The 13,232-nt window shown below is 51.7% G+C and overlaps 1 protein-coding gene across 2 annotated transcripts; it reads left to right on the forward strand.

Annotated features, from left to right (window-relative positions):
• The first annotated feature begins 1,761 nt into the window (after positions 1-1,761).
• Positions 1,762-13,229, forward strand: RCE1 (Ras converting CAAX endopeptidase 1). 2 transcript variants are annotated; one of them, XM_084824045.1, is made up of 8 exons: positions 1,762-1,974; positions 2,619-2,721; positions 3,919-4,002; positions 6,139-6,217; positions 8,178-8,345; positions 8,702-8,773; positions 10,760-10,822; positions 11,972-13,229. In XM_084824045.1, the coding sequence occupies exons 1-8, from the start codon at positions 1,847-1,849 to the stop codon at positions 12,217-12,219; spliced, it is 945 nt and encodes a 314-aa protein (XP_084680171.1). In that variant the 5' UTR covers positions 1,762-1,846; the 3' UTR covers positions 12,220-13,229. The 2 variants fall into 2 exon arrangements, with proteins under 2 accessions (XP_084680171.1, XP_084680172.1); XM_084824046.1 differs by lacking the exon at positions 8,178-8,345.
• The last annotated feature ends 3 nt before the right edge of the window (positions 13,230-13,232 follow it).

Here is a 13,232-nt window from a genome sequence, read left to right on the forward strand (position 1 = left end):
TGCTCCCCTTTTGCAGAAGCTCCACAAATAATTCAAGGTACTTATGGAAGCAATTACTATTAATGCAAGCTGCTTCCATACCTCCCTGTGTCTAAGGGGATGCAGATTAACCTCTATTTTTTTACGTAACCATTGCATTTGGTTTTATTTTCTACAGGCACTTGTAAAGCAAGGGTTCTCAAACATTCTACCCCCAGGGCCTACTTGAGAGAGCTGAAAATGATTGAGACTCACCCATCACAAAATGGTGAGAGATGGAGACAAAGTTTGGCATAATCAGCTGGCAATTGTTGATATCATTTTACACTTATATCTAATCCTTCTTTGAAAATTGCTAAATTCTTTGCCACCATTTCCTTGTAGCAGGGAGTTCTGTAACTCAGCTTTCCTCGAGTTAAGTACAGATAGTGGCTCTGGAGGCAGCATTACTCAGGCCTCCCCAGGAAGGGGAGAAATCAGGGAGAATTTACCGATGCAGAGGCATTACGACTGGGTGTCCAATGTGGTGCCCGTGGCCACCCAATCTTGGCGTCCATCAGTCTCCCTGCCTCTCCTGATTTTAATTTTATTTCTGAATATTATTTAAAATCATTTTTTGAACTAGCAGATTACCAGGCTGCAAAGCAAAGTAGTTGTTTGGGTTCAAAATATTTATTTGGGTTCAAAAGTGTGTTTTTGTATTTTGGTTCTCAGCCCCCAGCTGTGCCTTGTACATAGGTTCTTGGAACAGTCAGTTTTCAGTTAGTCTCACCAGTTTGCCTTCTAGGAAATGCATGTTTTGTGACCAACCATGCCCACCATGGCAGCCATTTTATGAATGAGCAAGCCCCCCCCCCCGCCAAAAGGGCAGCCACTTTGTGAGAGTGCCCATGATATTCTTTCAACATTCCAAATGTGTCCACTGACCCAAAAATGTTAGGCACCCCTGTTCTAAATAGAGTAAACAGTTTATTTTATATTGTTTTTCTCCTCCTCCAACATGCCTCTGAAAGTCGTCTTACCCGTCTCTTGTCATCTCTTCTCCCTTCTTCCAGACTTGACTTGTACCCTATCCCCAACTCTCATTTTCTTTCATCCCTCCCTCCTGCTGCTTTGACATCCACTTCCTCTGACAACAGCGTCCCTCTCTTATCCGCTTCCTCTTTATTCCCAGTTTTTACTACTGTTCCTTGAAATTATTATTAAAAATAACTATTAACCAGTGTGCATGGTTAATAGCACAGGGCCATAGCACAGGACAGTCAAGCAAAGAGGCATTTGGCATTCTGCAGCACAGAGACCCACCAGAAAATTTATTTTATGTGCAACACTTATACACTGCTCTACATCTAAACAGGTTCCGGAGAGGTCCCGACCCAGTTTGAGAAACACTGGTCTATACTTTTCCTTGACAGTGAGTGAGTGAGTGAGTGAGTGAGTTGGGGGGGGGGGGGGCTCGTCTACCTTTCACGGTTGCATGACAGGCAGAAATGCAATAGGTGAAGTTTTCCCCACAATGGGCTGTATCTGTTGAATTTCCACCCACCCCGTTAAAGTTGAAAGCACACATTTAAAGCAAAGGCAAGCGAGGCTGGGCTGCTGCAAGCCAGGGAAGCCGGGGGGGGGGGCGCCAGGTGGGGCGCAGCGGGGCCGGTGGGTGGAGCCCCGCCTCGCCTCGCCTCGCCTCGCCGGGGCAGGGGTCTCGCTGCTCGCGCGCTGGCGCGGGCCCGGTCTCTTCCCCCGCCGGCTCCGCTCGGCTGGGCTGGGCCGGCTTCCTCTTCCGTGGCCTGGAGGCGGAGGCTCCTCCACGCGGCCCTGCCTGCCTCGCTTGGGCGGCCGGGCGGCCCTGCGCTGCTGCCGCGCTCCGATGTCGGAGGAGACCGCCGGGCCGGGCGGCTCCGGCTCGGGGCTTTGCTGGGCCGCGCTCGCCTCCTGCCTCGGCCTGGCCTGTTCCTACGTGGGCAGCCTCTACGTGTGGAAGAGCCACCTGCCCAGGTGAGTGCGAGCCGCGCTCCGGCCGGGGCCCGCGTGCGCCGGGGCGCTCCAGCCCCGCCGGCCGCCGGGGAGGGCATTCCTCGGCGGGGCTGCGAGGGAGACGCGAAAGCTCCCCGGGCCCGGGGGCGGACGGCCGCCGCCGGCCAGGTGAGCCCGAAGCGGCCCCGGCTCCGGCGCGCGGCATCCCCCGGGGAGCAGACGGTCCAGGAGCGCCTCCTGCTCCAGCTGGCTCGAGGCGCGGGGCGCGCTCGCACGGCCGGCCTGCGGCGGGGAGCGACGTCGGGAGGCCAGGGGGCTGCGGCGCCGGGGGTCGCCCGCCTGTCCCGGGGACTCCCTGGCGCGAGCCTCCCGCAGCTGCCCCCGAAGGAGGCGCGCCGCTGGCAGGCTCGCTGCCGCCCAGGGAGGAGGCGGGGGTCGGCCGGGAGCCCCTGAAGCCCGTGCTGAGCCCCGCGCCTCGCGCCCCCGCTCGGCGAAAGGCGCTCGCGGCCGGCCGCGCCGAGGGCGCCACCCCGGGCCGCCGCTCGCGGGGGCGGCCCGGAGCGCCCGCCGCGCCGGCCCCCGCGGCCTCCCCCTGCGCCGAGGGGCGGCCCGCGCGCGGCGGCCTCCAGAGCTCCGGGGCTCGCGGCGGCCTTTTCTCCTCGCAGGGACCACCCCGCCGTCATCAAGCGCCGCTTCACCAGCGTCCTCATCGTCTCCAGCCTCTCGCCCTGCTTCATCTGGGCCTGGAAGGAGGCGACGGGCGTTCAGGTGAGACGGTCGCCTGGCCAGGCCTGCAAGCGCCTCCTGGCCGGGCCTGCCTGCGGATGTCCGGCGCCTCCGCGGCCCTGGTTTGCGCAAAGCGTTTGCAGTCGCGCGCCGATTTCGAGGCAGTTCGCAAAAACGCAGACAACCGCACAAAACAGGCGGCCGAGAAGAGCGGGATGTTTACTCCCGGGGTTTGAAATGCGCAAGGTAGTAAAAATGCCCTTAAAGGCCGGGGTGAATAAAAAAGGAGACTCCCGGGCAGCCCTCTGGCACCAGGCATTTCTCCCGGGAGGGGATGTTCCGTAGCTGGAGCCACTGCTGAAAAAGCTTCGGGGAAACAAAGCTCACCGCTGACTGAGGTGGTGGCGTTTGGCGAAGGGCATCAGCAGGCGCCTTTAGCGTGTGGGAAGGTTGGTATGGCAGGAGGCGCTCCTTCGAGTATTTGGGCCTCGAGCTATGCAGGGCTTTAAAGGTGAGCACCGGCGTTTTAAACTGGGCGGTAGGCAGCCCATGAAGCCCCTTTAAAGCCGCTGAGACATCTGTGTAGCGGTGCCAGCCCAAAGTCCCGCCACTGCACCCTGCACAGTGTATCCAGATGCCTCTGTTGTGTCCCTTTACGTTTTGGAAGGACCATCTGTTTAGGATCACGTGAGGCTCCCCCTTTCCTCTGAGACAGGGCCTACCAAGACAGCTTATTGGGATGGTGTGGCAGTGTTGCCAGTAAGAAGACCTTAACTACAAGCCAAGCCATCTACCGTCACCATATTTGAAAAAGAATTTTCCTGCGGGACAGACTGGGCAGGTGTGTGGATGGGCGGGAAATATCTGCCTTCTCTTTGGGCTTGGCTCACTTGCTCAAGCCCTCTCAAGCTATTTGCTGTGTAAGCACCAGGACAGAGCTGTCAGCTCCGTGGAAGAGCATGTGCTTGGCATGTGTACAGGTCCCAGGGTCATTCTCTGATATCTCCAGTTAAAGCAGGGGTGGGAAACCTGAACTCAGAACTCCCATCCGCCCCAGCTAGCTTGGCCAGTGGTCAGGAAGTATGAGAAGGGCAATCCAACAACATTTGGTTGGCTGGAGGTTCCCCACACCTGAATTATGGGATCTCCAGTAGCCATGGCTGGTCAGCGAAGACCAGGGTGGGGTGGGGGCAGTTGTGCTTGCATGGTGCTGATGAAGGAATCTCCTCTTCTGCTCAGCCAGGTACATCCCTTCTCACTCTGATGGGCTTCCGACTTGAAGGCATCATACCTGCAACTCTGCTGCCTTTGCTCCTGACGATGGTAAGTGTGGCCTCCCTTTGGTTCAGCCTTGTAAATACGCTCACCAAAGTTACTAGCCTGCAATTACTGTTTTTTTTACTAGCCTGCGAAGAGGTTTAGCAGCCTGTTTTTTTCCATGCTGGCTGCAGAGGAGAGGAAAATCCTTTCTCTGCAGACAGCATGGTAACGCAGGATGCTTGTCTCTTGGTGAGCGAGTAAAAACTGCCTTCCACCAAACAGGCTGACAGAGAAGGAACACAGCTGGGAGACAGGTGTTCCTACGCAGGAACATGTTCCTACCAGCATGGTTTGAGCAGACTGGAGGAGGAATACAGAGATCTATTTCCTCCGCCCCCCGCACTGCCAACTCTCATGCTCGCCTGCATGGAATTCCTGGTCGCTACTGGCGACCAGGTGGGTTGTGAATATAAGACTGCTTTATTCCTGAGCTGCAGTGTGCTCTGATCAATCAGTTCTGTGCCAGGATTCAGCAGGACTTCCTTTCAAAAACGTATGTGTAGAATTATTACAGCTTTCCCTGGGCTGTAATTAAATTAATCATACTACTTCATCTTACTGCTCCTTCTATTGCTTCTGTTGTAAATGGAATTGTTTTTAATGTTGTACTTTTAATATTGCATTTTAAATGTGCTTTTACTATTTATATGTGAACCACTTAGGGATTTTATTACATTAAGCAGTATATAAATATCACAAATAAATAAAAAGATAAAATTATAGTTCTAAGAACTTGGCTTTCTTTGACTTTGACCGTGTTCCAAAATATGTTACTGCGGACTAAAAGGTGCTCGTCTGGGTGGTTCATTGCCCACCAAAATGCCTGCAGGGGGTTATTATTAGGTTGTGGGGGGGGGTTACCCTGTTGTAGAGAACGGGGAAAGGGGGCCACGGTGGCTTAGTGGTTAAGTTGCTGAACTGCAGACCGGAAGGTAGGCAGGACAGCAGTTCGAGACCCGAGTGCCGCATGACGGAGTGAGCTCCCGTCTTCAGTCCCAGCTTCTGCCAACCTAGCAGTTCGAAAGCAAGAAATTGCAAGTAGATAAACAGGTACCGCCTCGGCGGGGAAGGTGACAGCGTTCCGTGCACCTCAGTGTTCAGTCATGCGGGCCACATGACCACGGAAGCGTCTTCGGACAGCGCTGGCTCTTCGGCTTAGAAACGGGGATGAGCACCACACCCTAGAGTCGGACACGACTGGTTGGGGACACCTTTACCTGTACCTTTTAGAGAACGGGGAGGAAAATCTTTTTAAAAATAAATGTCTACACTGTGAAACTTGCCTACCTCATTCAATTTCAGAAAAAGAGAACGGGAAAGTCTGATAGGATCAGACTTTATTTTTGTGAAGATTGGAGTCAATTCTTGCTTGGAAGACTTGACAATCAAAATATTTCACCAGAATAAATGGAGGGGTTTTTTGGTTTAATTTACTCATTTGGGGGTGAGGTTTTTTGGTTTGTAGATTTATGCCTCTTATTTAGTCATTTTATTATTATATGGTATTTGTTTCTTTATAATGTTATGTACGTCGCTTGTGGATGAACAGCAGTTTCTAAATTTAAAAAATCAAACAACCCATATATAAAAAGCTAGTTGTCATCCACAGGGGTGCTTAGTGTAATGTACATGACATTATAAAAAAGCAAATACCACACCATCATCATCATCATCAGATAATTACAAGATAAGAGGCATATAAATTATCCAACCAGCAAGCAAACAAATGAGTCAGTCAATTAAAAAAAACATTTAAAATGCCGGGGCAGAAAGGAATATTTTAATTTGGCACTGAAAAGAAAGCAAGGACAGTCCCAATCATATCTCCCTCAACTAGAGGGCATTTTAAAGTCAGACTGCCACCACAGAGGAGACTGTCTTTTCTCAGTTCATAATGTGTATATAGCCTTTTTATTATGTGAATTTTGAATAATGATTGATATTGATTTATACTGATTTGCATTGGTTTAAAACTTTGAAATACAAAAGTTAGTTTTTAAATGGAAGAAGTCAAATAAAACACCCACATCCTGAATTCCCACCCTGATCAATATGGCTCTCCCAGATTTCCAGACAACAGGAAATTCAAATGCTGGTCTTTAGATGTGCTTGTGAAAATATTCCTGCTCCTTGTCTCAGGTCTTATTCCTTGGCCCCCTTATCCAGCTGTCGATGGACTGGCCCTGGGACCTGATGGATGGTTTAAGAGTTGTGTTTGGTGAGTCCGTGTTGATTGGCATATGATGTTAGTGCTTAGAGAGCGAGAGGGAAAGCCTCTACTGCAGGGGTGAGGAACCTCAGGCTGGGAGGCCAAAACTGGCCCTCCTGGTTTCCCAGGTGGCCACGCCTCCTTCCCTGGCTCCACCCACTTCCCCTCAACAACCAATGGTTTCTCAGCTTTTGTGCAGTTTTTCCCTCAAAACGCCTCTCCTCAGTCTTAGCAACTGGTAATCGTTGTTTTAAGTTACAGTGTGCTGGGTTTTTTGGTCCCACCGCCTTTGCCTTCACCCATAATTCAGATGCTCCCTGAGAGCTTCTCTGAAATTGTCCTTGGGCTGCTCCAGTCCATGGGTGGGCAACCTTTTTCCTGTTACCTTTCTTCTGATGCTACCCTGTGAACTCAGCTCTGTGAACTGGGCTAAGATGAACAAATACGAAACTAAATATTTATATTATTGGTGCAATCCTATACAAGTCTGCTCAGAAGGAAGCCCCACTGAGTTTAGTAGGGCAGACTGCCAGGTAAATGGGCACAGGCTGCAGTCTTATACCCACTTGCTTGGGCGTAACTCCACTGAATTCAGTGGAGATGGCCACCAATTTGGATGGCTTTAAAAGGGCATTGGACAAATTCCAGGTGGAGGAGGTGGCTATCAATGGCTGCTAGCCCTTATGGCTGTGTGCTGCCTCTAATATCAGCGGCAGTGAGCCTATGTGCACCAGTTGCTGGGGAACATGAGCAAGAAGGTGCTGTTGTTCTCCTGTCCTGCTTGTGGGTTTCCTGTGGGCAGCTGGTCAGCCGCTGTGTGAACAGAAGGCTGGACTGGATGGACCCGTGGTCTGATTCAGCAGGGCTGTTTTTATGTTCCCTTGAGGGTCACATTCCCTTGGGAGTGATCTGCTGGGAGTCACATGCCAACAATGAGCAGCACTGAAGCCAGAGGTGGGCGGGCAGAACCAAAAATAGAGGCGGCCACCCCTTTCTTTCTGATACCGCCTTTTCTCTCAGCATCTGTCTCTCCCTCCCTCTTTGTTTCTACCCAGCGGGCTGTGGGCAGAGGGACGGATTGCCTTCGCCAAAGATCTGAACTGAGTGCTAGCAGGGGGTTGCTAAAATTAGGCTGAGGTTCCCACCACCGTTCTAAGGCAAATGTGATTCCACCATTCTTCCTTCATCTTACAACATTGTGCTCGGAATTGGCAATGTGCTTATTTCAGCATGCCAGTGTGTAACAGATATTTAATCAGACAGCCTTTAAGGCTGCAATCCAGTACACTGTAGAAGCAGAACCAGACGGCGTCACCCCATTTTCTCCAACCACCATGTGGTGTTTTCCCAGCTTTTCTGCAGTTTCCCTTCCATTTCAAAATGTTGAAATGCTTCTCCTAAAGTGTAGTTACTGGGCAGTAAGAGCTTTAAGCTACAATGTGCTGCTCCCTTTTGTATTTTTGGCCTCGCCTCTTTTGCCATTGGGATGCAGCTCCTGGGAGCTTCCCCAAAATGGAATTTGGCCCTCGGGCAGAAAGAGGTTCTGCACCCCTACTATATGCACTTACCTGGGAGTAAGTCCCATTGAACTCCATGGGGTTTATTTCTGAGCAGACATGGATAGGATTGCATTGTTCAACTGTTGTCCTTTTATGGATGGGGCCTAATGCTGACTTTTCTGTACTGCTTTGGAGTGTGCAGTTTCATTTAAACCCTTGACCAAGTCACAGCTTTGGGAAGCCTGAAATTGGGACGTGGATGCATAGGGGTGTTTCTAGAGGAAGCCTTTCCGTTTGTGAAGTATGTATGGGAAAACAACTGGCCGTTTCTTACTTGGTGGCAGTCCCCCCCCCCATAAAGCAATCCCCTAAATTCACCCTAATTTGATGCCCAAAGAGGCGCTGACCTGCTGAGGAGGTGTCGGTGGGTGGGGTGTCAGTAACGTTGCTCCTGCTCCCCCCCCCCCCAGACCCCAGATTCTGGGTTCTCTGTCTGGCTGACATGCGCTGGCTCCGCAACCAGGTCATCGCGCCGTTCACGGAGGAGCTGGTGTTCCGGGCCTGCATGCTGCCCATGCTTGTCCCCTGCACAGGATTGGGGCCTGCCATCTTCACCTGCCCCCTCTTCTTTGGAGTCGGTGAGTGCAGCATTCTCCACAAGAAATTCCCTGGGCTCCCCCTGCCATCCCCAGATCGCTGGGTCTTTCCTAGCCTGTTCTCCACAGGTCAGCGCATTCGGATGGGCCTAAACTGACACTTCTCACTACCATCCCCACTCTGCCCCACTCCACCCCAGTTCTGGTAGTTCAGTAGGAGGCAGGCCTCGGCTCGTTCGCAACAGCTGTTTGAACCCAGAGTGCTACAAGAAGTCGTTCTGCCACCGGTTGGCCACTTTTGGGGAGGACCCGGCCACTTTGGGCAGGCAGTGTGGGATACAGAAAGCTGTCTTCTTGCCAAGCTCTCATACACAGACCTTTGTTCCTCCTCCTGTTAGCTCATTTTCACCACATCATTGAGCAGCTGCGGTTTCGCCAGGGAAGCACAGCCAGTATATTCCTCTCTGCAGGTAACGGGATTTTGCCAACATCAGAAAGTGGACAGGGTGGCGGGAGGTTTGGTATTGGGAGGTTTGGTGGCACCTCCTACCAAATTGTATATAAATGTTGGGCATAGGACCTTAAAAAAAAGATGACCACGTTACCATCTCGGGGAAGGACCTTGGCTGAGCCCCCTTTGCAAACACCCCCTTTGCATGGAAGAAGCAGGGAAGGACCCTTTTCTGCCTGAGGACCTGGGGAGCTGCTGTCAGTCTCGGAGCCAGCAGTCTGGGTTAGATGGACAAAGAGGCTGAGCTGGCATAAGACACCTTCCTGTGTTCTTACAGGAGGGACAAGAGCTCAGGGGCAAACACCTGCTTTGCATGCAGAAGGCCTCAGGTTCAATCCCAGCCATCTCAGGCTAAAAAAAGGATCAAGTTGTAGGTGATGAAACGACCCTTCTCTGCATGAGACACGAGAGAGCCACCGCTAATCAAAGCAGGCAACAGTGGGCTGGAACTGCTATAAGACAGGGTCTCGTGTTCCAAAATAGAGCCTGTGTCCATAGAGATAGCAAGAGACTATAGAACAGGGATGTGGAACCTCTGCTCCGGGGGCCAAATCTGGCCCTCCAGGGCTTCCCAGTTAGCCAGCCCCCTTTCCCTTTGCCATCAATCGTTTGGCAGTTTCCTGGCTTTTGTGGAGTTCTTTTCCCTATTCTAAAAGGTTGAAATGCCTCTCCTCAGGCTTTGTTGCTGGCAGTAAGAGCTCCAAGCTACGATATTTGGGTATTTTTGGTCCCACCCCCTTTTGCTTCCCACAAATGCCAATAAAGGCTCTAATGGTGTGTCTTCCTAGAAAGCACAGCAGAGGCGAATGCTGGAATATTCACTAGAGTCAGAAAAATTCACAGCCCTTACTGGCACTTCCGGTCTAATATTGATGTGGTTTTCTGCTCTTTAACTTTTCAGTTCAAATGTATACAGGGTTCTAATCAGAGGGGTGCTGAGCCCTAGGGCTCTACGCCAGGCCCCTAAAGAATCATAGCCAGTGTTTACAGTTGTGTGTCACTCTGTCTCTGTGAACGTGTTTGAATGTGATCCTCCTTGTGAGTAGGGAAGAAAGGTAGGGAATATATAAAGCATCTGTGAACCATACAGCAGCGTGGCATGCCTCCCTCTTGAACAGCCACGCTTCACGTTTCAGCTGGCTTTCATTGTCATGGCTTTCCTCCCAAGGGGGAACTCTGCAGATTGTAGTTCGGCAGGGGAACTAGGGCGTAGCTTTCCAGTAGAACTTGTCAGCGCGCAGCATTCATTGCCGGAATGCCTTGGAAGAGTTTGCATTCCCCTCTCGTGTAGTGTTGGATGCAAACCCTGAACTCTGCCTGCATTCTGCCCTGCATTCTTCACAAGCAACTCAGAGCTGTTCAACAGAGGAAGCAGCATAGTCCTGAACCGTTCTACTTTAGTCTGCCAACTTGGAGAGGTGTCCTATTTTTGAATGCTCCCCTGCACAAAAAAAACCTTTCTGAATGTAGAAAACGTATCAGTTTAGAGATTTTTTATTCCCTGATCTCCTTTGGTTGACGGGAGTTGCAGTGCTATATCATCCCGAGGGCCAAAAATTCCCCACTCCTATCCTAGATTATGAAATGCAGGATGCTTTTTTACACAGGGGAGCATTGAAAAATATGCCAACCCCATGCTTGCACACTCTCGCGCACCTGAAAGGGTATAGTGTGTGGAATTTTAACGCTAATCCTGCATAACGTACAGATGGCTTTCATCTCAGACTAAGAGGTGTTCATAGTGTTGCTTGTGCGAATGCCCTGACGAACTGGTTTAAAAACCAGTTTAGTTGTGGTGTGCAGGCATGCCTGGCACAGTGTGTGTGTTCTGAGGGTGCGCATACGCCTAACCCATCAAGAGATTCTGGCTGAAGAACTATGCTGCCTTCTGTCCTCTTGTAACCTATTCCCCCAGCCTCTGATGGACTGCTTCTCTCCTCCACAGTGTTCCAGTTCTCATACACAGCTGTTTTTGGGGCATACACAGCCTTCATTTTCATCAGGACAGGTAGGTGAGGAAGATGGGAAAGGACAGAATCGGTTATGGAGGAATTTAGTAATGGGGGTCAACTACTCCCCTGGGAAGGAAGGAGTGTGAGTGAGTGTGTGTGTGTGTGTGTGAGAATGAGAGTTTCAATGCCATCTTTCCCTCTAATAGTAAACCCTAGTGGTTGAGTGCCAACAAGGTTTGTGTCAAAATTGGGCCACTGAGAAACAAGAGGGGGATTCTAGCATGCGCGGGTAAACCCCAAGACAAGCCAAAGTATAACACCTTTTAAGGAGGCCACCCCACCTAATGCAGACTGGGCGTATTCAGCAGCAGCGAGGAGCTGCAGAACGTTGCGCTTCAGCTGGAAAAGAAAAACAATACTAGGAGGAAGGCGGGGAACTGTGAGTTGGTTTGCTTGAGCGCCTTGCAGCGTTTAGTAACGCTATTAGCCACCCTGCATAGGAGCACTCCTGTTAGGGGGTGAGGATACACTGCAGTATTCTGTTGCAGGCCCCACCTGTTACGCAAATTCCCTATCCCAGGTATATGATGGGAATAAACCGGGGCTGGAACGTTTACTAACCAAACTGATGTGCCACCAGAAAAGAGGCATCCCCCCATCTCTTTCACACACGAGGGAAGGCTGTTTCTGAGATTATGTCTCCTGTGTTTCAGCTACAGCGCCAACTCTGTAGTGATTAGACCTTTAGAGTCAGACTGGGAAGATGCAGGTTCAGATCCCCACTGGTTCAACTCTGGGTCAGCTGCTCTCTCTCAGCCTAACCTACCTCACAGGATTGAGAAAAAGGTGCAAGGGGGAAAGCAGGATAATAATGATAATTGTCTGAATTCAGGGTGTGCTTTTTTGTTTAGCATAGTTTTTTCCCCTTACATGCAAAGTTACACAGATTAAATCATTGAACGATTAATTGGTTAAAACTCGTATGATTGACCAATTAAGAGTTCTTTAAGATAAATTATTATTTTGCTCAACTGGAGTGTTGAGTGGCACTAGTGGAGACTTTTAGTGGGAGTGTGGAGGGAGCTCTTCCTCGGACCACTTGTTTCCCATCTGGGTGGGCTTCTCTAGTCATAAGGACTAGAGCCCTTCTCACAATTACAAGCCCTTCGGTGCAGGGCTTTGCTCAGACCCTTCCCTTCCACCAGGGCACCTCGCTGGGCCTGTCCTCTGCCATTCCTTCTGCAACTACGTCGGGTTCCCCGCTGTGGGCGCAGCCCTGGAGCACCCGCACCGGTTCCTGGTGGCGTTCTTCTACCTGCTGGGCGTGGCGCTTTTCCTCCTCCTCCTGCACCCGATGACGGATCCGGCTTTCTTTGGACACCTGCCCATCTGCTCCCTGGCCAGACTGACCTCCCCCACGAGCAGCATCAGTAGCGTCTCTCTGTGCTCCTGACGCCCAGCCAGGACCTTTGTCTTCCAGTACTCCTGCATTGTGGCCACACATGCTTCAGCCAGTTTCGAGATGGGTTTTTTGTCCGAGCCCCTATATTCTGTGATGGTTGCGCCCTCCCCAGCCCCTGTATTCCGTGACTGCCGTTGCGTGAGGGGGCGGAGGATGGCCAGCACTCCCTCTCGCAGCCCTGGTTTCTACGGGTCTTGGAGAAGCCGTTGCTTACACCGCTTTGTGGTGGACGTGTCACCTTGCCTGCGTTCTTGCACACCTCTGCCCTGAGCCAGTGCCCCCTGCCACTTTTTATAGATCCCTGGGGGTCTTCTTTTCCTCCAGCCCCCAAAGAGCTCTATTTTTTATTATTAAAATACTTTAAGGAGGCCCTGCGGTCATTTTAATGGGAAGGGGAACACATGCCTGCACTGGGGCTGAGGTTGGGTGCCTCTGCTTCCTTTCTGCTGCTCAGACTCACCGCGTGCATGGCAGCATCGGGCCCGTGTGCAAGAGGAGCTTGTGTGGGGGGCAGTGACAGGAGCTGGCACAAGCGCGTTCATCCGGGGGGGCGGGCAGGAGAGGGGCTTTGCTGAATGTTCGAGCCTGAGATGCATTTGTCTCTAAAAAAAACAAGAGGTGGTGATGGGTTCCTTCTGAAAAGCAGGCGCTCACCTTTACTTTCCCCCTAACCTCTCTCCGCAAGTGGCAGCTTAAAATTTTAGCAGGGTCTGTCCTTAGTGGATGGCTGGTGCACTGCCCTTTCCTGGCGTCATGTCCCAGAAGAGGCATGTAAGGAATTGGGGCTTGGGGGGGGGGGGGTGAGAGAGCTCAGGGGGGGCAAGGATTTCACTCCCCTCCACCGGTACCCCCAAAGGCACCCTGCTTTGTGCTAACGCAGACTCTCCTGGCCAAGCGAGAGGCTCCGAGTGCGGCTACCTTGCAGTTATGCCAGTGTTGCGCTGCTCTTCTCCCGTCTGTTGCACCTTCCTGCACCCGACCAGAAAAGATGCCTCTGCAGCAGC

Source organism: Heloderma suspectum, chromosome 17 (assembly GCF_057233095.1).
Source record: "Heloderma suspectum isolate Gila_16-S chromosome 17, 16-S_ref, whole genome shotgun sequence".
Lineage (NCBI taxonomy): Eukaryota > Metazoa > Chordata > Lepidosauria > Squamata > Helodermatidae > Heloderma > Heloderma suspectum.

Bases quoted from the DNA above. Each gene is read 5' to 3' on its own strand.
- RCE1 (XM_084824045.1), top strand. From the start codon at position 1,847: ATGTCGGAGGAGACCGCCGGGCCGGGCGGCTCCGGCTCGGGGCTTTGC. The intron at 4,003-6,138 runs GTAAGTGTGGCC...TCCTTGTCTCAG, and splicing joins TGCCTTTGCTCCTGACGATG to GTCTTATTCCTTGGCCCCCT. The intron at 8,346-8,701 runs GTGAGTGCAGCA...TCCTCCTGTTAG, and splicing joins CCCCCTCTTCTTTGGAGTCG to CTCATTTTCACCACATCATT.